The following is a 27,297-nucleotide window of genomic DNA, read 5'->3' on the forward strand; positions in this document are numbered from 1 at the left end:
GTGGATTTTTGGATACTCGCAAAAACAAGGTGCTGTGCGCTCAAAGGGAGCTTTTGGGCAAATGCCATTGCGATGCTGTGGATGTGACTTTAAACAACAACAGCTTCACAACGGTAGAGTCCTGTAAACCACAATGAAAGGTAGGCTCCCTCAGAGGAGGCAGAAAAGACAGAAATTAACTGAAGCACACGCCACAGTTTTCATTGATCATTATTGGATCTATTTTCTGCTCGTGCTTTATTCCTGTCGCACTTTTCTTTTGTCACTTTTCTGCCTCTTTCTCTCAGTCTGAGACCAGAGGAATGCGTGGGCTTCATCTCTCGTCTGACATCTGGTTTCAATTAGGGGACTCTGCTTGGGATTGTTTTGCATCTGGCTGCTGCTGCACATCAAACACTAACCTACACTCACAGAACTATTCACAACAGAGCAAAACAAAAATACACGTGACATAACTTCATCAAGACAACTCTTAATGTGTTTACTAGTCAAATGCAACGTTATTTGTGCCTTTAAAGTGCTTTTCTGTATTTAACACTTTCAGAAGCAACTAAAGGAAACATTGATTCACTTGAACTCTCGTGCGTGAACGGCTTTGTTGTGGTGGACTATAACTGCGCGCGCGCGCACGCTCACCCGCCAACCGGACCCTTAATCCAATGATTTGCTCCCTTTCAACCCATTAGTGAATACAACAGACCCCAAAGTGTGCGAGTCATGGTGGCCATTGGTTAACAACTCATGAATTTAAATAAAGGTTTATTTTAGGTTTGCCAGATGTGATTCTCAGATGCCAGATGTTTTGGATGTTGCTAAATTAACATCGTGCATGGCACTCTCACCCACTCACAAAGGCTCTTGGTCCAGTATTACATTGAATGAGCATTACATGACTCCTGCCACCTAGTGGTCCATTTTAGAAGACTAACACAAAGCTTTGCATTGTGGAGATGAATATGAACAACTCTCAGCTCTCACAGTCCATCTTTAATGTGACTGTTAGCCACTTCCTGTTGCTTTATTATGTATTCGCTTCATTGCTAATTATAGATACACCACAAGAAAAAAAACAGAAAATCTGATTGAGCGTGTTATCAGAAAGTCCTCTTAACTTGTTTAAAAAAAAAAACTTCAGGCATTCCTCCATGGACAAAATGTCCACTGATGAAGGCCATGATATGTGGTTAAAAGCTTTGGAAAAAGCTCAGGACATTGTTATAATGATTGTTTGTCACACTGCAAACACTTAATGTATGAACAACAGACTTCTTTTGACTGCATAACGTTTATTCCTGTGGTGCATCAGTGGCCCTCTGATGTTAAACTTGTTTGATTTCGATTATTGACTAATAGTCACTATACGGAGACAAGAAAGCATAATAGTCAGTAGTAATATTCATAAAAGATATTGACATATTGCAGTAAATCATCAGTCCCAGTGAGCACTCACTGACAAGATGTCTACGTTAAAGCTATATTTGGTCAGAATGTTACAGTTCTGGTTATTATAACAATAGTTTCAACAGCATTTTAAAGACTGTACTCCAATGTGAAGCAGCTGCTAACGATATATGGAAAATTAGTAATTAAAATGCTGTCTAACCGATAGTTACGTGTAATTAAGACGGATAAATACTGTTCACTTATTAACTAAATTTAGCCCGGTTTTAACAACGATGCCTAGACATCTTTTGACCTGCAAAATGACCAAATCAGTGCTCGCTGGGATCCATTCCAGTGTTGAGCAATACCTCTTAAGAGTTATGGCCCCACAGCAGCAATATTCAACCGAAATGACACAGAGTTTGACTCTTTAATCTATTTTGAAATCCACTCTGTTTTCAACCCTTTTGGCAAAATGCAATGAACTCCATTTCCCCGAATGGCTCTTGAAAAGCCAAGCAAACTTACGGTAACATCACCATTGTAATGACACAGTCAAGTTGCTTGGAAACAAAAACAGGAAACTGAGTATTGGGGTTGTTGGGAAAGACAGATTCCTCAAGTAAGATGTGATTTAAAATCAAGAACAGTCCTACCTATTAACCTCAGGAGGAGACATGCAGTACACCACGAAGAAGACAATGTCCCATCCGCATGTTTTCACTATAAGGAACCATTCTACACTTCTTATGTTGCCACACCTACTGCTTATGGCATTTTAGAACAGATGAACAGATTTTTCTTGTGTTTAGGACGTATCTTTTTTTTTTTCCTGGCCATGGATGATGACGCGGGAAAAAAAAGCTTTGAATCGGCAAAGTACTTTCCCACAGAAGTAAGAGCTGCTTGAAAGGAGTGGACGCTCAGGGCCCGTCAGGTCATGGGAGTAATCCCACCAAGTAAAGAAAAAAGAGAGTTTACTTAAAAGAGCTGAGCTAATCAGAGCAAGATGGAGTGTATTTCTATTTTAATATAGCAGCAAACATCAATTATCTATGTGGAATAGAGTCTACCTGAGCAGAGAATGAAGTCGCTCTCCCCCTGTGTGTTGTTGACAAAGGGTCGGCCACAAGTGCCTTTAATGCATATTGAGCGTGCCTCACTGGGTAGCTCACAGACGTTGCTCTGCAATGCTCTCATATGGCGGTTACAGCTGATTGTCGTGGAAGAGTAGTGTCCAAACTCTGGGTCAGATAAACACGGTTAGCTCTGTTAGCACTTTCGCCGTAGTTTTCACTGTAAGTGCTGTTAGCACTGTTAGCTTTCAGTCGCCGACTCGCCATCAACATGTTCAGGGCCGTTGAGAGGCAATCGAAAATGCTCTCAATCTCAGATCTCTCACCTTTAACATTAAGCACTGCACAGAGAATGGCTTCAGTGGACGTCAACACAGGTGAAGCAAGTTGGAACATTTATATTTAAAAAGGACTAATTAAGACTAAAAGGATTGAAATTGATTGAGTAAGTTCATCCTTGACCTTGGAAACAGTAGTTTGAGAAAAAATAGCCCATGTGCCACTTAACACTTTACTGGAGCTTTCAACAGCATTTCACTGTCTTCATCAGTAGAAAACGTTTGCAGAAAACTGAGCAAACTCTACTGAAAAAAAGACATTGACTGCATTTTTTTTTGTGTGTAAGTGTTGTGGAGTGGAGTTGAAAGTCCTTCACCCTTGGCATGCTCTCTGTTGGGGGGCTTTTCTCTGAGTGTCTGGAGGTAAAGAGTCACACAGGATTGTTTATCCTCCTCCAAGGTGGCGTGATTACATGTGATTCTGTGTGACGTGGGATACACTGCTTAAGGCTGAGTAAATGTAATGTTACTGGGAGTTCTTTTGTATGTCTCTCTCCATGTACACAAGCCGTGCCAAGAGCTTCTCCGATGGGACTTATGTTGTAATAAACATGTATTTAAGTAAGGACAACTGAGGCTCATCAAAACAAAAAAAATCCTACTTTCTTTTTTATTTTTAAAACAACAAAACAGAACATATTCAGAGAGTAATATACACATATGGTCAAATTGAACAACAAAAATGTTCTTGTACTGTTGTCCCAGCATGAACACATATATCCTTAACAAAGAAAACAATATTATTTCAAATGCATCATAAGAAAAGATTGACCCGAAGTACAAGTTTTCATTATTTACAGTAGACGGTGTTGATGTGATAATATGAAGTAGTGTGCCAGTTTCTCTGTTTTTATTGTTTGGATGCATTATGTGTTCGTAGTTTCATAACTCATCATATCTTTATTTGATCATTAATTCCTTTATTTCTGTGTTCTCCCTCCAGACGATTTTGCTGATGAGGAGGAGGTGCAGTCCTTCGGTTATAAGAGGTTTGGTGAGTATCAAGTGACTTCTTGAATTCCAGCTGTGATCCTTCACTGGTCCGTATCCCTTATGGCACATCAGTGATGTCAAGTCTCTAAATGGTTGCATAAAGAATATATTCTGATATAATTCAATATTTATCTTGGCGGTAGTAATTCACAAGGTTAAAAGAAGGCCACACCTCATTTCCCAGAAACAAACTTATTTTTGGCTGCTGCTTTCATTTTCAGTTCACCGTTACAGCTGATGGAAAGGGAACCGCAGCATCATGGGTGTTCCCGACCAGTTGCCTGACTTTGCAAACTTATCAGCATCTTAGTGTGCTTTTGCTTCACTCGGCACAAAACTACACATAATAACTTGGTCTAAAACCAACAAAAATCTGTTTAGAAATGGGTCAATGCTGATTTCCTTTTCTTCAAGTGTATCTGGTTCTCAGATCCAAATCTTTTCCAGACAGGTTCTTAATCTCACTCACTTATCAGGCAATACAAATTATACCCATTGACCAGATGTTGGTACCTTCTGCAGCTGTGTGTAGCACTTTCTAAAATGTTACATTAACAAATTCCTTGAGTGTGAGCACGTCTCCTGACACAAGCCACGGTCATTTCCACCAGGAGAGGTTTTAGCAAAAATATGTAAAACTTCTTCTGAAAACTAGCACTGAGATATTAGACTGGGTTTTAAAAGACATTACATTTCCGCATCAATAGCCTCTGGCCCATGTAGGTAGGTCAGAGTAATGTTACCAGCCACCACAGCGGCAGGTATTTTCACCTTGTGATTCTGTGTGAGTCAGACAGGTGTTTATGTGTCCGTCCGTCTGTCGACAGATTTTGTCACTTCGATTGCATCACAACTGTGCAAGATGCACGAAACTTTACAGGTGTGTCGTTGACTTATATATGCATTATTATTAATGTGACAATAACTTACTCAAAGTGGTCATTGGGTGCTTTAAGTAAAGTGAAAAAACTTTATTAAATCGATGGAATAATCACATTATGAGGCATTATAAAAATATTATAATGTATAAAACTATGGGCATTATAACACACTATGATCCCTGCGGAAAAAAAGTTATGTATTCATATAAAAGGTAAATAGTGTTATAAAATATTATTTATATTTAGGAATTGATGCTTATAACTAAAATGACATTATAAGTATATTTAAAGTTCATTATAGAAATCATAGAAAATCTTACCATATACTTTTTTTCTAGTTTCTGTAGTATACACCACCAATCTACCATAAACATTTTCTTAAATTCACTGTGTCCCACTGTTCATAGATGCTGTTCCTGTTATTTGCTGCTCACAGCTGTAGCTTTTCTCTCTTTGATAGCATGGCTTGTGAAGAACAATCATTTCAGTGTGATGTATTTGTGTCTCTCGGTAACTTTCTCCTGCTTCTGTCCCAGAACAGAGATCAAGTTTCAACACTTTGAGGTGAAACGGTCACAGTGGTCGCTCTGATTTAAGACGTGTTTTATCCAGACACTCAGCAGTCGTTTGTCAGGAAGAGTGGGTGCAGAAGGAGTCCACATTGTGTGTCATCACGATACATTTACACATGTGCACACATTTTGTATGTGTTTGTGTGTGTTTATTCAACTATCTTTACAAGAAGAAGAGAGTTAAGATTGTTGGCTTACAAAACGTTTTTTAAATATTCTGCGTGATTTAGACAAGAATTAATGAACACATATTTATTCAAAACATCTGTACTTTTTACTCTCGCTACTTGACCTCTGGCTACTAAGCAGCTGCACGGGAGCAAAGGTTAAAGGGACACTCAACCAAAAATGTAGCTGTTGAGTATCAAATACTCACTGCTTGAAACATGTTAAAACGTTCACAGAGACGTCTCCATTAACACAACAACAACAAACTGTAACTGGTGAACCACATAATTACTCCTTCTGTTCTGAAGCATCATTTGTTGTTTCTCCCCTTGTATTCAGGGTTTCTTTTAAAAGCAATAGTTTGATATTTTAGGAATTATGCTTCTTGGCTTGGATGAGAAAATGTATACCACTCTTTTGTCTGTGCGTTAAGTATGGAGCTAGAGCTAGGAGGTAATTAGCCTAGCTTAGCATAAAGCCTGGAAACAGGGAGATACAGATAGCCTGGTGTAACTATGTCTTAACAATCTACCACTTCTATGCAACATCTCCACCGCAGTGACAACAAGACACTCATAAGTCACTAGGCCTGCTTGTTGTGTAACCCTAGGCTGGAAAAACCTTTGAACGTTGGACGGAGCCATGCTAACTGTTTTCCCCTGCTTCTGGTCTTAATGCTAAGCTAAGCTAATCACCTCCTTGCCCCAGCTCCAAATTTAGCGCCGTGACATCACGTTCAGCAATTGAAAAAAATAGAGTTATATTAGTAATAGTATTTTCTAAAACCTTTAACTATTCCTCTCACATACTATCTGTCTGTGGCTTCCACACATACTTGTTTGCTGGCAGAGAAAATGTTCTATGCTTCTCGCGTGTCCTCAGTAAGGAGAGGAATGAAGTCCTTGACTCATTTTGACATCTGCTTTCCACAAGAGGTCTATTATCCCACAGAGAGTATGTCCAAACCTGAGAAGTTGCTGAGCCACTTCCTGTATCCACACTGGAAGTTTATTCAGTCCAAACCTATATACCCTGAGTGAGAGGTGGAGAGGGAGAAGGCATTGTGGGCCTTCAGGGTCTATGCTTGGGCTGTGCTGTGTCAGCAATGTGTCGAGGGAAGAGGGGGATGGAAAAAGACAAAAAATACAACCTCAACTGGAGATCATTTCACAAATATGTATTTTTCTCAATATTTTACAACTGCCTTCTTGATCTTAGTGTTCCTCGGTGCTCAGCAGTTACTTCTGCCTTATTTAATATGCTTCATTTTTTTCAAATTCAAGGGGGAAACATTAGTCAATAGTTTTATTTTTGTCCGAGGAGGTGCATTCCATGCTCGACTTATTTTTGGGAGCAAAACAGCGAGTGGTTTTAATTTATGGGGACTTTATTACCAGAAAAGAATGCCTGCCTGTTACTTACAGCTCCCTCCAGGGCATGCATGCATGCAGTTTGTGTTCTGTGTTTCTAATGAAAGATTACCCGCTCATGTTTTCAATAAAGAGCGTAGTGAGTCAGAGGAGGAAGAAAGATAGAGAAAACATTAAAGGATTACAGAGAAGTAGACGTTAACAACAGGGAAACTAAAAGAGAGGCAGATTAAACAACACAGAGTCCTGCTGGGTCGACGTCGTTGAGCTTATCTGCAGATCTGCAAGAGCGGTCTGTGACTGGTCAAAAGGATGGTGGGTCAATCCTGGATTGACCAATGACAGGCAGGCGGGAATGCATCCCAGACACGACACAAATCACTACGTCCTGGCAGGAGCCAGCCTAAAGCATGCCACGAGGATTTCTGCTGAGAGCGTTCGTTAGCGTGAGAGGGGGGACAGGCGTAGGTCAGCTGCAGGTCAGCTGAACAAACCCCTGCTCTCAAGAGCAGCCCCTCTGTTTAACACTCAGATGATAATGACTCAAATGCAGACGGTGATACGAATAAATCTGCTGCAACGTATCTCATCAGCCAGTAGAGGAAAAAAAATATTGGAAAAATTGCAAAAGAAATATTTCAGAAGGAAAATGGCATCAACTTTTGTTTTTCTGTCTTTTTTTCCATTCTTAGCTGTTAAAGAGCAGAATAACAATTGTTTGTTTTTTCATTTTCCCTTAATGCACTAAGACAGACAGTAATGGTGCTTTCTCACGAGCATGTACACAATTTACTTTCACTCACAACGAATGGACAGTTAGTTTCTCACGTTGCCGCTTTTCAGCTGCCTTGACTTCCATCTTATCTTAGCAGGCACCTATTAAACGCATACTTTACAGACATCACAATGCAGATGTTAGAGAAAGACCCCCGTTAACTCAATATGTCAATGAAAAAGGATTTCACATCTAAAACTTGACAGTTCTGGAGTTCCAGCTGAGCTTTTGTCAGTAAGCCGGGTTATATATAGCCGTAGCTGTTTTGACCGAAGTCGGCCTCACCACCTCATCAAACTTCTTCACACCATTTCGTGCGACGTGTCTCTGAGGGATACGTCGGCCAATGGTAACAACACGCCTGCAACCAACTGTCATCTGATCTTGCGTCTTCTTTCCCATAATGGATGTTTGTCGAGCTCTCCTTTCCCTGCAGGTCTTTGGCTCAATCACAAGAATAATACACACAAGTATTGGACGTGTCTGACTCCATTTTCTGTCAACTAGCCTCAGATATGCTGAAGAAGTTCTGCATAATGGCTCAGCTTCAGTGTTACTCTTGATGGAGGTTTTCTTGGCTCCAGAGAGGGCCAACATCAACCTCGCTGCTTCCTCTCTTCGAAAAACAGCAGAAAGCTAGAATGAAGAATGTGTATTTGTCTTTGTGCTGCGAGTCAGCGCAGCTCACCGTTCAACTCTCAGACCAGCCTGTGCTGTATTTGTTGCTCTGGCTGTGATTACGTTGGCAACACACTAGCACACCACTCACTGTTTTTTTCTTGTTTACACTGTAGTACTTGTTTTTTTGGAGGTACTGAAAAATGTCTGAGTGTTGTGCAAAGGAGCCAGCCTTGTGGAGTTTTTTGCTCTTCCCGTTGACTCTGCTCTCAAGTGTTTCAGATGGCTGTTTAAAGTCAGGCATGTGTTTGTGTATTCACATCTGTACATCTGCTGCAAAGGAAAAATGTCAGAACCGCCTGACTGAACATACTTGGAGCAGCTTTTATGATTCCAGCATCAACTTTACCATATTAAGTAATTCAGCACAATAGTTTAGTTTTGGTTCACCCGCATTGTGTCAAAACAGATTTTCTCACTTGTTTTGAGATTTCTCACACTACTCCAGTTAAATTGAGGGGGATGAAATTTAATTTGTAGAGCTTAAAGCATTACACAATTTATTTATTTTTTACAAATTACATTGTGTATACAAGTGTGTACATGTGTGCAAGATGTTTAAATTGTTACCTGTTGGCACTACATCTGAAAATTGTTGAGCACGATCTGTGGATTGACCAGGTTAATGGAGGTAATGTTCCTGGAACGGGATGCTGCTGTTGAATCTTCAAGGTTTTTCAAATGTTTTGTCATATTGGCCAATCTGCTGATTCAAGAGGTGTTATTTATGTGCATTGATTCTGAACAAGCTGCATATGGTGTCAGTAACATCAAAGCTTGTTGCAATTGTTGTGGCCATTTTTCTGTCAGTATCTTTCTGGCTCTAGCACAAGAAGATGACATCCCCAGTCCTAAGATTCTGATGTGTGAGTTGTTTTTGCAACTGTGGAAACAGCTGTCAATGAGCACAGCAACAGACCTATTTGATTAACTTAATGATTGGAGATAGGGCTGGAATTCAGAGGCCTTGAGCCTTTCAATGCTTTGAGAATACAATGTTTTGTACTGGGTGACAACAACAAGAGAAAGATCTCAGGAACCTCGGAGATGCAATTAAAGCCGTCTTCATGACTAGACTGCACCAACAATAAGTAAGAAAATATAATTTGTCTTCGTTGGACAATTGTAATATGGCATCTATTGGTAAAATGTTTATTTTAAGGGACAGTTCATCCCAAATCAAAAATACATATGTTTCCTCTTACCTGTAGTGCTATTTATTAATCTAGAGTGTATCGGCCGTAGAGATGTTTGCCTCCTCTCCAATATTATGGGACTACATACCACTCGGCTTGTGGTGCTCAAAGCGCTGAAATAAAAATTCTATGCTGCATGCAGGAACTATGGTTGAAAGAAAATATTTCCTACATGAAACTTCTCCCTTTAATAATGCATTACATAACTTTCGACACAGTGCATTTTACACTGGCCTGAGCTGGCAGTTAGACCACCCTCTCTGTGGTCAGCGTCTTACCCCAAATAGTAAAGTCAGTCTTGGCTGGACGGCTGGCTGGGTCCACGCTCTGTGGTTTTATTGGCTCTACTGAGCAATGAAGCTTGAAGGTGGTGTGTGGTGATAGGATGGAGTACAGCACAGACTCCGGCGGACGATCATCAGGCTGGGTGATCATTGTTGCTGATTCAGTATCTTAAGTGCTTCCACGGTGGGCCACCCAGCAGGCGTGACCACACAAAAACCCAACTGCACAGATGGTCTATGGCGTTAACTCCAGTGTTCAACTTGGCTCCCTGAGCAGCGGTTTTGGGTTGGCATGAATGTGTAATGATATATTCTGGACCCGTGTGACAAAATATGTCTCAGTTTATTTGTGTTCATGTTATTGTGGTGAGGTAGAGATTAGGCGGTGTCAGGCTTTTTGATTGATCTCACTGCGTATGATTTTTAAATGTCTTCCAAGTCCCAGATAGTTCTCTGTGAGGCTTCGCTGTGGGAGCCATTATAAATAAAATACAAACATGGTTACAATTATAGATTTGTTTGACATTGATCACACTTATATAATCCACAGTGCACAAACAGAGTGCAACACTTTTTTCCTGGCAGTGGGAAAAGATTAGTTCTTGAGAAATGATGAGATCAGAGGCTCAGCACATTGCCACATGGAGGTTTTAGTCCAGAAATACAACTTCCTGTAAGTTCTTGCTTTACTGGACCCTCTTGTGCACTTTTCCTAACCCTGTGAATTATTTAAAACAGTGACAGACACTGTTTTATGTTTGAAGTGGGTTTTGTCATTGAAGTGGCCAGTGCTTGTCCCATGTGCGTTATTTTATTATAATCCTGTTTCACGTGTTGGCAGACTATATTCCTCACTGTGCCTTTGGAACCAAATATTAGCTAAGTAGCTCACATTAGAGAGGTGCTTTTTAGGATTGAGATAGGTTTCTTGAGACAAACCTGATCAGCCGTTGGTTGACATGGCAGGCTGCATCCAAGATAATTAGTAATTTGGGGACATTTTGACATTGATAAGCTTGTTTTCTAAACCAAAAACAAGATATATGAGTATTCTGCCACCAGCAGTTACTTTCACTTGCTATAGTAACCCCCACTGGCACAGTTTCATATTATTGTAGTTTAAGCTAACTGACATTTTTAGTGTGACCAAGCAAATACGGACATGTCGAATGTCCGTGTTGGAGCATTATCTCTAGGTACTCTTTCAGTTTTTAATGTAGTTTTTCTGTGATCACATTACTGCTAGCCAAGCTAACTAGCCATATACTAGCTCTCTGGAGCTAATGTTATGCTAATACCACATTCTAAGTAACTATAGCTAACTGTTGATTACTGTTGGGCTAATTTTTTATGTTATTATGTAAGTTATATACTGTAATCGTTTTACTTTTCAAATTATAACAACTTTGAACTTAGTTGCCGCTGACCTTTCAAAGCGCAACAAAGGAGATAACAGCTTTACGTGACGTAGCCACTTTGATGGTGTATACCAGCGCTGTGCTTAGCCTCTGCAAGTGTCTGCACTATAATCTGTACCCTACAACCTCGCAGTGAGTGAACAGCGAATTTATTATCATCTCTTGTTTATGGTAGCAACCTTTAATGGAGGCGAGTTTAGCTCACTGCACAACTGTTTACATAGATGCATAGTGGGGGCAGAAAAACATGTATGGCACCTTCTAACAAGTCATAAGTCAAAGACTAGAGAATAGATGCTCATGTGGTGTTACTGACATGGTGAAAGTGAGGATCAACCCTCCCCCCCTCTCTTTCTCTCTCTCTCTGTCTCTCTTTCTCTCTCTCTCTCTGTCTCCCTCTCTCTCTCCCTCCCTCCCTCTCTCTCTCTCTTTCTCTCTCTCGCTCTCTCTCTCTCTCTCTGAGGTTCACATGGTCCGGTTTTACTTGAAATTACCTCATTTCGACATGCCAACACTGGAACATGAGCAGGAGGAGCCAGGGGGTCTCTAGTTCTCCTCTCAGGCCAATAAAGTTAGTTTATGGTTTCCATGTTTTTCTAAATTCATGTGAATGATGGTAATTTAAACGTGTGTTTTAAAGGAGCGCATTTTGTTTCTGTAAATTTCCTTCATTTTAGTTGGAAATGTAATGCTCTAGATGGGAGTGAAAGCTTTGTAATGTTGAATGCTGAAGATACTATAAAATTACCATATCATGCTTTTTTTTGTGTACATTTTTCAAACCGTCGGCCCTTCAGAGAAAGAAACTTGATGATTTTAAAACAGTGTTGGTTTGTATTTACGTGTGTAACAACTGATTATCAGGCTGAACTGACTAACCTAGACCATAGAACCACGGCATATCTATGTCCAGTGGTCTCTTCGGTGGACCAACGTCACATCCCTGAAACTTTATAAAAGACAGGACTCCAACTATTTATCTCCAAATATCACCATCCACAGTGAGACCAGAAACACACAGTGAACCTAGATTTTAGTCTTCGATGGAAACTGCTGACTCGGACACAAAGAGCTTTTTGATATCCAATCCTGCCTTACAAAGTATCCCTAATACAGTGGCCCATGCAGCTTTGTTTATGGGGCACACTTGCATGCTTAAAAGTCTGTCTCTTGAGATTATGATATAGGACCAATTTGTCATAGTCTGTCTTCTTCTAACCAAGCACAGATGGGATGACAAAACCTGATCTAATCAGCTCCATGTCCACTGCTTCATTGGATCTGAATCCCTGTTTTACAGGCCATCTAACTATATTCTCTACCAATAAGGCTGTTTGTGCCTTTTAGCACTTTAAAAAAACAGCAGAAGGCTCAGCGAACAAGAAATGCACCATAAAGTTTTCCCTCAACAGTGTGTTACACTGAAGGATGCCATTTTTCTCCTTTTGCACGCTTCTGTCAACGGATATACCACCACTTATTATTTCCAAATGTTTCACTGTTGTTGTTGCACAACTTCCATGAAACTTCCAACTGTCTATAAGCATGCCAGGGTACTTGTGGGACTTGCAATTATATAAACTTTGCAGGGAAAATGTAATCTTTGAAAGTTTATAGATGGAATAAAGAGCAGGTGGCGATAGGCAAGATTGCAGTGGCTCGGTAGTATATAAACTTGTTAAAGAGATTTTGTGTCAAAAGATTTTTCATCAAGTAAAAAACGTCAAATATTTTTAAAGTATACAAATTATACAAAATATGTACAAAATATACAAATTAATGGAGAGTATGAAAAGGATTGGGGTGGGAAGGGTGGTTGAATCTTATTCATTAATTTATATGTTTAAGTTTAAGACCCTCCCTTAGCATTTCTTTTACACCTCATACCAGCCTCTCTATTGTTGAATATAGAGCTGCTAAGTTGATGGTTATTACAGCTGCAGAATGAGTGTAACACCCTGGATTCCACTTCATGAAAATACTGTATATGAATTGTATCAGATAATGTTACAGACTGATATGTATGAGATCAGATATATGACTTTTCCTCAAATCAACACGATGCCTGAATGACGTAGCCGGCCATGTTGGGAGACATTTCTTCCAGACAGCGCTTTCCAAAAGCACAGCATTAAACATAAAAATGAAAGCAACATTTGATTATCAAAAAAAGAATGAATCTGGGATGAGAAAAAGTTCAAAGATCCTCCCCTGCTCTCCCAAAAAGTTCAGTTTCATGGATCATTTATATTCATTATGCAACCCAGGGATACACAACAAAATGCAAATGTAGCCCATTTGCAACAATAAAAAAAGGCACAATACAAAGAACAGTTCTGCATTACTTTAGTGCATTTCGTTCTATATTTGCATCAGTAGGAATATAAACAGAAGCAAACATCAATTTTGACCATTTTGAGCACCAAGCATCATCGATGTAAACACAGAGTCCACCTCCTCTCATAACACCGGAGTCCTGCGTTCTGTCCCTTTGGCAAATGACCCCTGTCCTAATAATTTGTGTACAGTCTCTAAGTATGTTTTCTAGTAGGCCATATAGTATAAGACTTGAGGGATAATAGCATGCTGAGAGGATGTTTTCCAGAGACGCTGGCCCATATTGGGCTGCATATCCCAGTATGGTGTTTATGTTAAAGTCTGTGGCCAAGGCCTTCAAAGGACACTGTTCAGCCTTGTCAGCTTTAGGCAATATGTGTTTTGTGTGCATCTGTGAGTATGTGTAATGAGGACATATCATCCTGTTCAGACATTCAGTCATGTTATATTTCTTTAACAACCCAACATACAGATCTCTGGCGGCTGTAAACCACTGATCTCCTTACTCATTGTGAGTACCACGGAGAAGGTTTCTTATAAAAACAACCGAAATAGCCCACAGAAGATAAAGTTTAAAAAGAAACGCAGCCCTTTATTCTCATGATGCTTGGCATGAGGGGATTATGTATCAACTGTTTGCATGCGTCCTTTGATTTGGCTCTACTGTAACGCGGTCCAGATGTTCTAGACGACCAGGGCCCGATTTAAAGTGTCATAAACCTGTTAGCAGCGAGTGAAAAGAAACATGGCCCAGGCAAGCTCAGCAATTCAGGGACCCTAATGTCTGAGTAATTTGTCTTAGTGGTAACTTCCCCTGTTTGAGAGTGTTTACTTGTTAACATTCCAGTTGGCGACTGTTATTACTGGGGTAGCTATAAGGGCCAGAGGGGGACACCACGACCACAGTGCACATTGTTAGCTCAATTAAAGGTTCAACATTGTCTCAAGAAAGAAGCTGGAAGTACAAGTTCTTCAAGCTCAAGCTGCACTGGGGAAGATTAATAAGTATAATTACATCAATCTTATCTGTCTAAATTGCATTGTATTGCAAAAGAGAAGGCCATCAATCCAGTAAGTCACTTTATTTACCTAAATTCAAGTTTAGAACATGGACACATCTGTCAACACGAAGTAACAAAACTAAACTGGAGTTACATACATCAGCCCCAGTTGTACTTTGTGCTGAGCACTGCTGACTGTTAACTATCAAATGTTAGCATGCTAACCCACCAAACTCAGACTGGGAACATGCTAAACATAACACATCAGCATTTAGCTCAAGGCACCACCGGGCCTAAGAACGGCCCGACAGAACCGCTTGCATGGCTGTAAACTCTGTCTTGTTTACTCTTCCCCTCATTCTTGCTTTTTTTCATGAAATATGAAATATTGAATACCTTCAACTATACATGAGATATTTTTGAATGGGCGCCTCCTTGGAAAAGCTTATGCCTAGCCAAGACAGCAGTATTATATGTCTGAATTACAAATGTATTGAAAGTCTTCATTCAAGTGGGTTGGAGTAATGAGGCAAATTAAGTCAGGAATGTAAAAAACAAAACATTATTATTATTGTGTGTCTGAAAATTGCATTTCATCCTCAGTGATCCACTGTGGTTTGTGGAATATATATTTTTATGTCTACTTGTGTCTGTTTGGTTTGTTGAGGCCAGTTTTTTTAAACCAAATTGTTTCAGAAAGGCTGATTATAGAAATTACAAACTGTAACTTGAGCCACAATTAGATGTAAGTGTACTTTTGACAGTTTGTACATTTGGAGAAAAATACCACATAGTAGTAAGTAACTACTTAAAAGAAAAATATGTGTGTTCCCTTTGGAAATGTGAGTCGAAAGTTCAGCATTTGGCAGCATTGTAATCCGTCAGACTTGATCCAGGTGGAGTGGAGAGGCATGGCCTGTCTGTATGACCACATCCGGCTGTGGTAGCCACCCAGTTACTGTATATAACATAGTATTAACACTCCGCACAAAGGGTCTTCACACAAAAAGGCTCTAGTCTGTACAGGCCTTCTTTGTGTTGCCATGGAAGTTTCCACTGCCAGCCAGGAGTGAGACTGGGCATGCAGGCAAGTCTCATGGCAGGTACATGGAATAAGGGAATAAGTGTCAGGAATTTTTTTTCTTTGACTGACTCAGAGTCCAAATGAGATACAGCTGTTTTACAGACAGCACTCTGGACTGCCCCCATCTTTCCTCTCTCTGCCTCTTTTCTCGTTGTCGCTGTTTCTCTGCTTTTATTCTTCAGTTTCTCAGCTGTGAGCTAATTAACATCGACAAAGCTGAACCACAACTGACCGTAACTTCTGCTTAGTATGAGTTATTTGTGCAACTCTCCCGCTGGTCAGATACATTGCAGGAGATGCTCCAGGGATATCTATGTTGGTGCTGTTGCTTCAAAACAGTGTCTTTGTTATATGTTATCAAGACTACTGTGTGTCTGTACTTCACCACAATGGTCCTTTGAGTTAAATACTTATATCAGCATGATAACATGCTCACATGCACATTTTCGTATGTTTAGGTATTATGTTTACCATGTTCACATCTTAGTTTAGCCTGTTAGCATGCAAATATTTGCTTTCACTAATTATGAAGTACAGCTGATGGGTGTCATTAGTTTGCAGGTAGCAGGTCATAAAGCAAAGTATTTGATAAATTAACCTTGACCTGATGATGGCGCTGTTGGACATGAATGTCGGTACCAAATGTCATGATAATCCATCTCATAGAAGTTTAGATGTTTTATTGGATAAGTGAAAATTCTGTCCTGCTGGTGGCGCTAGAGTAAAAGTCAGGGAACACCACAGTCATTAGGGTTAATCCTTCGGACATTATGAATGTCTTTAGCTAATTAAATGGTAATCTTTTCGGTTGTTGAGAAATGTCCAATGGACAATGGCATCCCTTTATTGAAAGCATGGCTGAAAAGCAGTTATAAAATAAATGCTCATGGATATTTATTTTGTCTTGGTCCATAAACTCAGCCCATAAATGATTATGTAGATACTAAAAAACAGGCCAAAGCTGGAGCTACATGGTTCTCACTTGACAGCGATGATATGTTAGGTACAGTATTCTTTACTCTTTCTACGCTTTTATAGCATTTTTATGTACGTCTTGGGGATAATCTGGCTGGATTCCAGTTTGCTGATTGGGACGTCCTGGCTTCCGTCCAGCTCCTTAACTCTCGACAGGCTAAGCCTGTCCCCCCCCCCTCGTTCTGCACCGGGCCATTTAGCTAAACAATGTGTTTTCAGTCAGCTCATGACATGTATGTGTCAGCATGTTTATGTACTCTGGTAGTTTATGCGCAGACAGCACGAAGTCTCAATGGCCCTTTGGATATGAAACATGGCACGCTAGTGAGGTACATCATGGGGGTTTGTAACACAAAGCTGAGTAGGCAGCACACGCAAAGAACATTTTCTTCTATCTAAATGTTCATGACCCATGGAATTTGCTTTGAAAAGATTGCATATGATGATTTTGATTGTCCAAAACTGTTATGTAGCGTGCTGTGTTATCATCATCAGGATAGACAGGAGTTCAGTCTCAGAAATGTTTACTGTAATTTACCATGATTATTACATTAACATACCTTTATCATCCTCTGTGGATGTAATTATGACAAAGCAAGCCATCAAAGAACTACTTGGCCCACATCTAGTATGAATAAAGAACCCCAGTAGTTTTGTTTTCTCTCTGGATTCCGTTTAACAGAATAGTGCAGCTACTTACTTACATCATTACTGTGTGCCGCATCTCTGTTGCTTAAGCAAAATCCCTATTAGGGGAACAGAAAACACTCCAGTGGGAAAATGTTGCAACCCTGGATGGAGCCACTGGCTGCTCTGCCCAGAATGAGTTAGTGGAAGCATCATTGCTGTGAGAAACCTGTCCCTGCCAGGTTCTACAGCACAGTATGTGATGTTGTTTACTCGAGAAACTTTAAAGTTGAAGTCCTGACAGTTAAGGCTCTTTCATCTTTGGTTATGATTTTATTATCGTACACAAACTTTTCCCATGATGACCAAATAGCTTGAACCTTCATATGTTCCAAGTCGGAATCCAAAGATGATGGAGCATTTTCCATTGCTGCCTCCTCACCACGGATTCTGATTTTTTTCTTGAAAAACATGAACATCAAAATGAGTCCAGTCATCAACATAATTTGAGACGACAGAATGATGACAGAAATGTCACGGTGATGCTTTTTACGATTCATGCTCTGTGTTTTATGACACAATCTGACATGTAATAATAAAGGTATGTGAGGGCATTGTACCGAGAAGAATCTGTTGTTTTATGTTAATAGTGGGGGGTTTGTAGAAAAGTTAATTATTGAAGCATGTAGAAGGGCAATAAGTCTTGGTGAAAGAGTTTTGACTGTGAGAAAGTATTTGAAAGTCAGTGAACCTGAAAGCACGAGATACACACATATGATACTGCCGCCATGTTCAAACTCTAATGAACACAGAAATACCACCCCCCCCGCTTTGCTCTTGACCCAGAACCTGCGAAAGGTCGGCTGCTTGTTTACATGGTGTGATGTTGTCCTTTAACCAGCGTGTGGTCAGGACTAGTGGGGGGGGGGGGGGTTCTCTGATGGAGCTCGCCACACTGGCTCCCATCATGAGGTGCTCGGCATACATAAGGACAACAGCGGCCTGCATATCTATGTCTGGGTCCAAAGCTGGGCCCCTTTGAGGTGGTCAGATGTGATGTTTGCACAGATGTGTGGGTCCAGTACCCCTCTGGTGGTCCGGGCCCACTGCTGGGAAGGATGGAGCCTCTTGTGGCTACACATTCAGTCCCATCACGGGTGACATGACTTAAAGGGACAGAGACAGGCCTCTGATACTCTGAAGTCATGTGAAGATGTCAACAATTGACTTACCCAAACTGCCAAGGGCCATGTTTTGTATTTGAAATCAATGCAACATGGTGCACAAGCAGTCAAGTGATCACACAGGTTGTAATCAAACCGCCAGATTAGCCGAAAAACAACAACATCCGCTGCGCCTAAGGTAGTGTTATTTCGCTCCAAGGCCATCCTTACCGAAATAATTTTGGTAAGGATGGCCTCGGAGCGAGGTGAACAGCGTTACCATGGTTTTGCACTCGGCGGCTCACGTTACGCAGATTTGGAAAAGGGAGGGGTGAGCGGAGGAGTATTCAGTTGGTTGCAATCTGCACCCACACCGCAGGATGCCACCAAATCCTACACACTGTCCCTTTTAGACAAGTTTGTCCATACAACATTAAAAGTGTACGATAAACCGTTGTTTTTGCTCAGTCTATTTGTTTCACAACCTTCCTGTCTGATAAAGTGTGACATGTTTCCAGAAATTCTCTCTTCCTCTATAATCTGATTTAAGTTTTGTTCCATCTGCACAAAGATCTTTGTTGCCCGTTGTGAAGCACCGGCTGCCCTCTCGCTCTGCTCGCCAGAGGCTACATGGTCAGTTCTAATGAAGTCAAGTAAACATCCTGCCTATAGTATAATGTTTAGCATTGTATCACATGGTGTTGGTTGTTTTCAGGACAAAGGGTTAAGACTAGTGAACATCTGTGACATGAATGCCCAAAGATTTCACTGCACTGTGATTTTAGGTTGGATGGCAACGAGGAATGACACAGAAAGTGTAATGGTACTGTTTTGTCTCGGTTTCTGGGTCGTATGGCGAACACATGTGCAGCGTTTTTTAGAGTTTCTTATTGAGTCATTTATTCGTGAGGGCAAATGTTTTCAATTGAGACTTGGCTGAAGAAAGGCACAGCGTGTCCCACTTTAGACACGCAGAACTAAACTTAGTTATGAAATGAAAAACAATATCCCATTTTTGAATGAAAACCTTATTTTTATTAACACAACATTTGAGTTACTACTGCTCAGGCCTACTGAATACTATACACCAGTTTGTGACTCAAATTCTGTTGTATGTTGCAGGAATTCAGGAGGGAACGGAGTGCACCAAGTGCAAAAATGACTGGGCGCTGAGGGCGGCTATTGCACTGCTCTATGTGCTCTGTGCGCTGCTCACCATAGCAGTGGCCGTCCTCGGATACAAAGGTAAGTCTAAACTAAACGGAACTGTGTTTTTCATGTTTCTGCTACAACACTTGACTTAATAACAATTCAATAATTTGACGTTCAACACAGAAAAATAAGACAATAAATGAGTCACAGTCGATTCATCTTCACAATTCCATTTCTTTAAAATCTACTCATGTCCAAAAGTTCTTTAATAAAAGTAAAAAAGTCTTAAATTGTGGACAATTAAGACATCAATGAGGGATAAGATATCTTATTTTATACCAATATTGGGAAAATGAATTCTCACAATGTAAATATATATACTTCTCCTTTACCCCCCCCCCCCCCCCCCCCCCCCCCACCCCACCCCACCCCCCGTGTGCATTATTTCTCTATCTTTGTCAAAGGGTTGTATCTCTGCAACAGAATGTAAAACTGAATCCAGCGTCCAGCCTAAGATTTACCGCTTGAAGAGACAGAACACATGGTTTACTTTCACCTGAATTGATATCTTTTGGAGAGCTCCAGATTGGAAACACAGTTGTTTTGCAACGTTGTCCTGACTGCAACCCTTTTTTGCCATTTCTCCCTGTTTGAAGCAGGGCATTGATGTTGAATAGAAACAGAAATGAATTCCACATATCTCAGGCGCCATCAATATGGAATGCACTTTGTGTATTATTCAGTCTCACACACTTGTGGCCCCAATCTATCATAGAAAACCTCAAAATATCCTTGAGTTCTACCTGTTCCACAGGCGCCCTGACCTGGACAGACAACACGAGGTATTCATCCAGCGAGGAAGGATTTTCATCAAACTATGGTCGACAAATTAAGATCTAAATCTGAATCGTGCCCCGTGAGTGCTGTCAGGATTGTTTGGGGTTTCCAGCGTTGGGTCTGTGTTTGCGTGAAGCCCATGTGATTTTGGTGGTTTGGCTCTAATGTCTACCAGATGACCATGCAGCGACTGCCCTGGCTTAACAACCCAGAGGAGATTTTATGGCTTGGTTGCAATTTGTTGTCTCATGAACCACAGGTTGACTCACAAATGGCAACAAGTGTCCAAAATCGTTTTGCAAGAAAACCAGTGAAGGCTGTTTTCTGTGTGTTGTGTTGTTTCCCGTCTGCACTCTTTAAACAGCACATGCAGTAGTTTACCAGCAAACATAAATATAGCTTTCTGCACTGATCAACATCTTCACTGCTGCGTCACTGAGTTTGTGCTCCTGCAGCATTGATCAGCATTAATCTGCATGGGCCTCATGTTGGGTAACTGCCTAATTATGGCTCATAACCTCACAATAGGCAGCCAATAAGCCTTGCTCAAATTAGCAACCTTATATAACTCGATAATGCTTTTCCAATACAGGACTGCGCGGTAGACATACGTCATTTTTTTTAGGGGCCGGTTGTAAGTAGTGAATGTATGGGCAACAAATACGGTATTTGTCACTACTGAAAAAGATAAAGAAATGAGCATTTTAGAGGAAGAGACCAACAACTCTTTAAAACTGACTTTGTTTTTGTTGTTTTTTGTCCCAAGTGCATGTTATTGTTTCGTGTTTTTGTCACTTCTGGAATGATAACAGTGAAAGCCAGGGATGTTTTCCAGTGCAGTTTTTAGGCGACCACATACTGAGAGAAAAACAAACGTTGGAGGAGAGGAGCTGGACTCTTGTTGCAGATGTGCGGTGGACAGAGAAAGTGGAACCAGAGTCAGAGTATACTAGCGTGGCATTAATCATGTGTTTGACATTGATTTGTGAATGTAATCTTTGTTTGGATTGATCAACAGATTGCCCGGTTACAAAAAACTTAGGAAACTCCACGCGGTTCAACATCCTGCTTTCAAAATTGCTGTTTGAGTTTCCAGTTATTTACTGGAGAGAAATGAATACAGCAGCACCCTCTGCTGTTCACAATCAGTTTAGCTATGGAAATTCTGCTTTTTCATGTTAGGTGTGATATTTATGTAAAAGTGGAGGAAGAAGTATTCAAATTGCCAAACTAAAGGTAGCAATACCATATAAAATCATTCTTCTAGAAGTAAAAGTACTCATTAAAATTTAAAAATTAAGCAGTGTCAATTCATAATGTATTGGATTGTCACTATCTATCTATCTGTCTGTCTGTCTAAATATCTATTTATACCTTCTCTTTTGTCAGTGGTCCAGAGAATGGACAATGTCACAGAGGGCATGCAAAATTATGGAGGCAAGATCAATGCTGTGGAGACAGACTTAAAGAAACTAGGTAAGTCTCATAAACATATAAGATTGGAGATCAAATATGCATTCTTTTTTTTTAACCAACGATAGCTGGGAACAACATTTGAAATGCAAGGAGGTGCTTTTTGACTTTGACATTTTACCATATTTTTGTTTTCTTTACAGTAACATATTTTTGTTTGTGTCACCTTTTCAGATGATCAGACAGGAGAGAAGTCAGGAAATGCCACAAGTAACATCAAGACCTTCAAGTCAGATCTGGAGGCCTTACAGAACCAACTGAACGATATCGCCCTCAGGGCAACCAGGAACAGGGATTTGCTGGACGGGCTTCAGATCACAGGAGATGACATGCAGAACGGTCACGTCTCCCTGCAGAGTTTCATGCAAGGCAGCGAGGCCTCATTGCGTGGGGTCAACCAGACCTTGGCCTCCTACAGTGGCATGATTGACGACCTCCAGACAGACACTGCACGGCTCCAGTCAGAGATACAGGGCCAGGTCAAAGTGCAGAGCCAGAGCCAGGTTAGTATCAGTGCACTTAACATCACCCAATCCCAGCAGCGGAATCTGCTTGGCACGCTGCAGAAGACAGTCGAAGGCGCAGGCCAGGCGGTGCAGAAACTGAAAAATGACTATCAGGGTCTGCAGCAGACGGCCAGACAGACCCGGGCTGACACAGAGTGGCTTAAGGAAAAGGTCCAGAACCTCCAGGTTTTGGCAGCCAATAACTCAGCCCTGGCCCGTTCCAATGGAGAAGCTCTGGATGACTTGGGGGCTCAGCTCAGCACGCTAGCCAGCCAGATCCAGAACACCTCCGTTCTCAATGAGGAGCATGGCCAGAGCGTGCATGAGCTGCTGGACCACCAGAGAGACCACGATAACGCCACCTCATCTAAGTTTGATGAGATGGAATCACGACTAGACAGACATGAGTATGACATGGACCGTGTTACTGGAAACATGAGCTTCGCCTCACAGCTCCTAGGTGCGATCAGCTCCGACCTGAATGGCCTGAGGTCGTGCGCCGAGACGGTGATGCGACATTCAGACCTGTTACTGGGGCTGAATGTTAGTGTGACGGAGGTCATGACAGATAGCAAAGAGCAGCGCGCAGAGCAAGATGAGTTGGCAGCCAGGGTGGACAAAGAGGTCAGCAACCTCTCTGTGGTGATGGAGGAGATGAAGCTGGTGGACAGCAAGCACTCACAGCTCATCACCAACTTCACCATCCTGCAGGGTAAGAACACAAGACACACATGATGCATCATGGAAATAGTGAAAGATGTTTCAAATGATAGTATGTTTTATTTGTATTTATTATGTATTCTCCAAATGTACTAAAATAACAAATACATTTACAAATATCTAGTCCTTCCATTTCCTTTAATAAAAATGTTTTACAGCTGTTTTTAAAAACTATTAAATTCAGAGTATCTCCCCTCATTTGGTAAACTGCTCCAAGTGTTGGCTCTACGCAATGAAAGGATTTAGATCTTGAAGAACCACAATAAGTTCTGGATAACACCTATGTCCGGTCTCTAGTACACTAATACTATCAGCAAAATAATGTAAACTAAAGTAAAAATACCAAAGTAGATCTTTTTGAAACATCTGCTGTTACTATGTTTCAGGTCCACCAGGTCCAAGGGGCCTCAGGGGGGATAAGGGTCCACAGGGAACAGTGGGCCAGCCAGGACAAAAGGGCGATAAGGGAGACAAAGGGATGCCTGGGTTGATGGGATCTAAAGGAGAGAAAGGTGCTGCTGGACCACCAGGTGCGACAGGTCCAAAGGGTCCAATCGGGGCTCGGGGTCTTCCAGCGGCTAAAGGATCGAGAGGGTCTGGAGGTCGACCTGGAAACTCTGGTGAAAAAGGTGACCCTGGGGCTCCGGGGATTCCTGGTAGGGATGGACTGTCAGGGTTGATAGGACTAATGGGGCCTCCAGGGCCCAGAGGAGCAGCAGGATCTGCAGGGCACGATGGGACTCGTGGGCCTGTTGGACCCATCGGCCCTCCTGGTCCTCCAGGGCTACCAGGGATACCTGCGCCTGCATCTCCATTTTTAAAGCCGCCTCAACCAACGAGGCCTGCTATGCTCCCTGAAACCCCCAAACCACCTCAAGCCCCAAAACCGCCCCAACCCTCCAAACCGCCTCAACCCTCCAAACCACCTCAACCCTCCAAACCAGCAGAGGAACCACAAGACTCCGTGTCCCATCAGATCCAACCCCCTGTCACCACTGCTCCAGCACCTGGTGAGTTAAATGTTTAAATTAAGGTGGCCCATTCTAAGTACATTTTTACAAATTCTAATAACATTTGACGTATGATTTTACTTTTAATTTGTAATATTCGGTAAATAATTAATTCCAGGTTGCCCAGCTGAGTTCAGAAGGTTTGGAGACAGCTGCTATTACTTCTCCTCTGGTCCTCAGAGGCTCAACTTTGACGAGTCCAACCAGTTTTGTACTAACATGTCATCTCTAATGGTCATTATCAACGACGTTGAGGAACAGGTATAAGCGAGATATGAGCCTGATAGTTACTTTAAAACATTCAATGACTTTCTGAACTGATTTTCCTCTCAAACATCTTTTGCTCCTCTATCCACAGCAATTTGTGAAAGATGCAATTGCAGGAAAAGGCTATTTCTGGCTGGGTCTTACTGACAGGCAGGAGGAAAATGTCTGGAGATGGGTGGATGGAACTTTACCAGTTTTCAAGTGAGTAAACCTGCAAAATTGGTTTAACAAATAATTATGAATCTGTAATCAAGCAGATATAATTACTATGTTTGAGTGATTTCTGACTTGATTCCTGGCTTCATTCTGTTCCAAAACAACAGGCCAACTAACAAACACCTTGTATGATGCTTCAGCTTTAATACATAATGTTCATGTTGTTGCGCTTAGGAAGTGGAGACCTGGCCAGCCGGATAACTGGACCCATGGCCACGAAGATGGCGAGGACTGTGCTGGCCTTGTCCATAATGCCAACTGGAATGATTTCTACTGCACAGACCGCATCGGTTTCATCTGTGAACGTGCCTCTGACTGTCAGTACCTTCTGTATATGAGACCTTTTTAAATGATTCTTCTTCTGTGTATTTGTGCGTTAAAGTATAGCGGTGGCAATATTCTAAATTGTTCCTACCGCCGACAAATCCCATTTAAAGACAACACTCAACAAAGTTTGATTCTCAGTACTCTGAATATAATAATTGGAATCTCCTGAAACCAGCTGAGCGCTGTAGTTCTTAGCAAATGTTACTGAAACTGTGGTACTCTAAAGTACCTCCAGGGGTACAAGTACCCCCAATTGAGAAACACTGCATTAATAGTGAGTGTAGGTATTGATCACCAGGATGGTGTAAATGGGATTTACTCTAAACAAACCTCAGAGCCCAGTGACAAAACAATCTAGCTAAAGGTCTGGAGCTTTTGACCGCATTGCATGGTCCTCATCAGTGGAGTTTACTCAGTTGCCCTGGAAATGTAAAGGATGAAACTTTCCATGATTCGGAGCCTCTTAGGCCTGAAGTTTGTCTGCATCAATCTATGGTGCAACATTTTCATCTGCGTGTACTTCATCATTATAATGAGTTTGCAGATTACCATATTTAGTTTTAATATATTAGCCTGTAAGCACATCATAAAGATGTTAAAATGTACCTTATGTGTTCTCTTCACAGTGGAAGTTCCCGTTTTATAGCATCCATCGAAGGCAGTGTGAGCTGTCTCTGGGAGAATGGTGAAGAGGCGGAAGTTGAGGTTGAAGATGCGAGGATAATGAAGGACATGAGGAGGAGCTCTAGATGACTAGAGGACTCTGTCAAGCATCACTCAGACTTGGACTGGTCTTTGTCTTAAAGGCACTTTACAAGTATGCTGCAAAAGACATGCGCAGACCCAGCCCACTATTGTATTGATTTGGTATTTGTACTGAAGGATACATTTATTTAGGCTCTACTAAGTCAACCGCCGTTGTACAGGTGTATCTGTAAATAATATTTCACAAAAGATACATTGTTGGTTGGGATTGAATTTCATATCGTTGTATTTCTTGGCTGCCTTCTCATTCTTTACTCTTTCAAAAAATCCATATCAGAGGATTATGTTGTTAATAAAGTGGAACTATTTTTATACTGTCAAAAACCTCACAACTGTGATTAGAAATAAGCTCCGTGGAAAATGATGAGGAATTACTCACTATCAGCAAATGACTGCAAACTCAGATAATAAATAGAAATAGAGAAATTAATTTCACCTTTCTACAAATGTCTTAATTTTCTTTTTGAGAATAGATGCTCAGTGTGAGCAGTGCTGCTGTTTTATGAAGGACAGTATTTCTTAGACTTTAGACTGCCAGTATGATTTGTATACACACATTAACAATATGTACATTTTTTTTGTAATGTAGCCATCATATGCTGATATAGTCATTATGCCAAATACAATATGTGAAATATGTTACATGTTTATAATTTGCATAATCAGTTGTTATTGTTGTATGATCGACCTTTTCCAATTCATATAATGCTTAAGGACTGAGTAGCATTTTGTAATCTGCTCAAGGCCCATTATGCCTTAATGAAATTACCAAGTTCCTATGGATCACAATAAAATGGTAAAGAAACTGTGTGGACTCAGTGCTTTTTGTCCGATTAAATATGGTAATAAATGCCATTTATTTGTTTAATAAATGTTTATAAAAACTAAAGAAGAAAGTCAACTCCTAATTGATACATCACTTCTATCAGACTCATGCATATCTGCATCCTTTTATTTATTTGTAGCTTTTTATAATATGTCTTTTGTTTAGCAAAACCAATGTACAACAATCAGACGGAGGGGAATTATGTCAGAACAAGATTAAAAATGGCAGTACAGCTTCCATATATTTCAAACACCAAGATACAGTATATATATAGTCATTGTTACTGCCTTAACTTTAGGATGAGATCTTTTAGATTAAATGTAAATTTATATGTAAATAGTAATTTGCTAATATAATTAACTTTACAAGATTAAATCTTTAGATTTGTGAAAGTTGTGAAATAGCAGTACATAAACATAAAGCTCTTAATCAGTGATGGAATAAGTACTTTTACTTAAAATAAACTAATATACGTAAAATTGGAATTACGTATAAAGAGCACTTTATTTAAAAAACAGAATACATTTTTATTAGACTTTATGTAGTGGGTAGCTTGTCAATTTCCTTCTGGGATCAAGAGAGTTTCACCTAAATAGAATAATTTAGTTGTTCTTCTGAATTGTACATTCAAGTAAAGTAAAGTAAATGTGCTTAGTTACAAACACACAAACGGGGGGAGAAGGAGTGTGTGATTTACACTTGGACAAATATGCACATGCATATATATGTATATATGCAGTATATACATATATATGTTAAATAATATATGTGTATAAATAAATATATGAGCAAAAATTCCCAACAACATACAGATAGAAATAAACATTAAAGGGATGTAGTGGGGTTATGTACAGTATATCCACGTTTAGATGTCTATAT

The 27,297-nt window shown here is 40.6% G+C and overlaps 1 protein-coding gene across 1 annotated transcript; it reads left to right on the top strand.

Moving 5' to 3' along the window:
• On the top strand, positions 1-26,390 carry colec12 (collectin sub-family member 12). The gene is made up of 10 exons (XM_079172464.1): positions 1-140; positions 3,741-3,791; positions 19,442-19,564; positions 21,698-21,784; positions 21,956-22,999; positions 23,394-24,017; positions 24,136-24,278; positions 24,376-24,485; positions 24,675-24,817; positions 25,454-26,390. Exons 1-10 carry the CDS (start codon positions 134-136, stop codon positions 25,471-25,473), a joined length of 2,352 nt encoding a protein of 783 aa, XP_079028590.1. The 5' UTR covers positions 1-133; the 3' UTR covers positions 25,474-26,390.
• Positions 26,391-27,297: the final 907 nt, after the last annotated feature.

This window comes from Pholis gunnellus (assembly GCF_910591455.1).
Source record: "Pholis gunnellus genome assembly, chromosome: 14".
NCBI lineage: Eukaryota > Metazoa > Chordata > Actinopteri > Perciformes > Pholidae > Pholis > Pholis gunnellus.

Coding starts and splice junctions, on each gene's coding strand:
- colec12 (XM_079172464.1), top strand. Junction 24,018..24,135: donor CACCACTGCTCCAGCACCTG/GTGAGTTAAATG, acceptor AATTAATTCCAG/GTTGCCCAGCTGAGTTCAGA. Junction 24,486..24,674: donor GGAACTTTACCAGTTTTCAA/GTGAGTAAACCT, acceptor TGTTGCGCTTAG/GAAGTGGAGACCTGGCCAGC.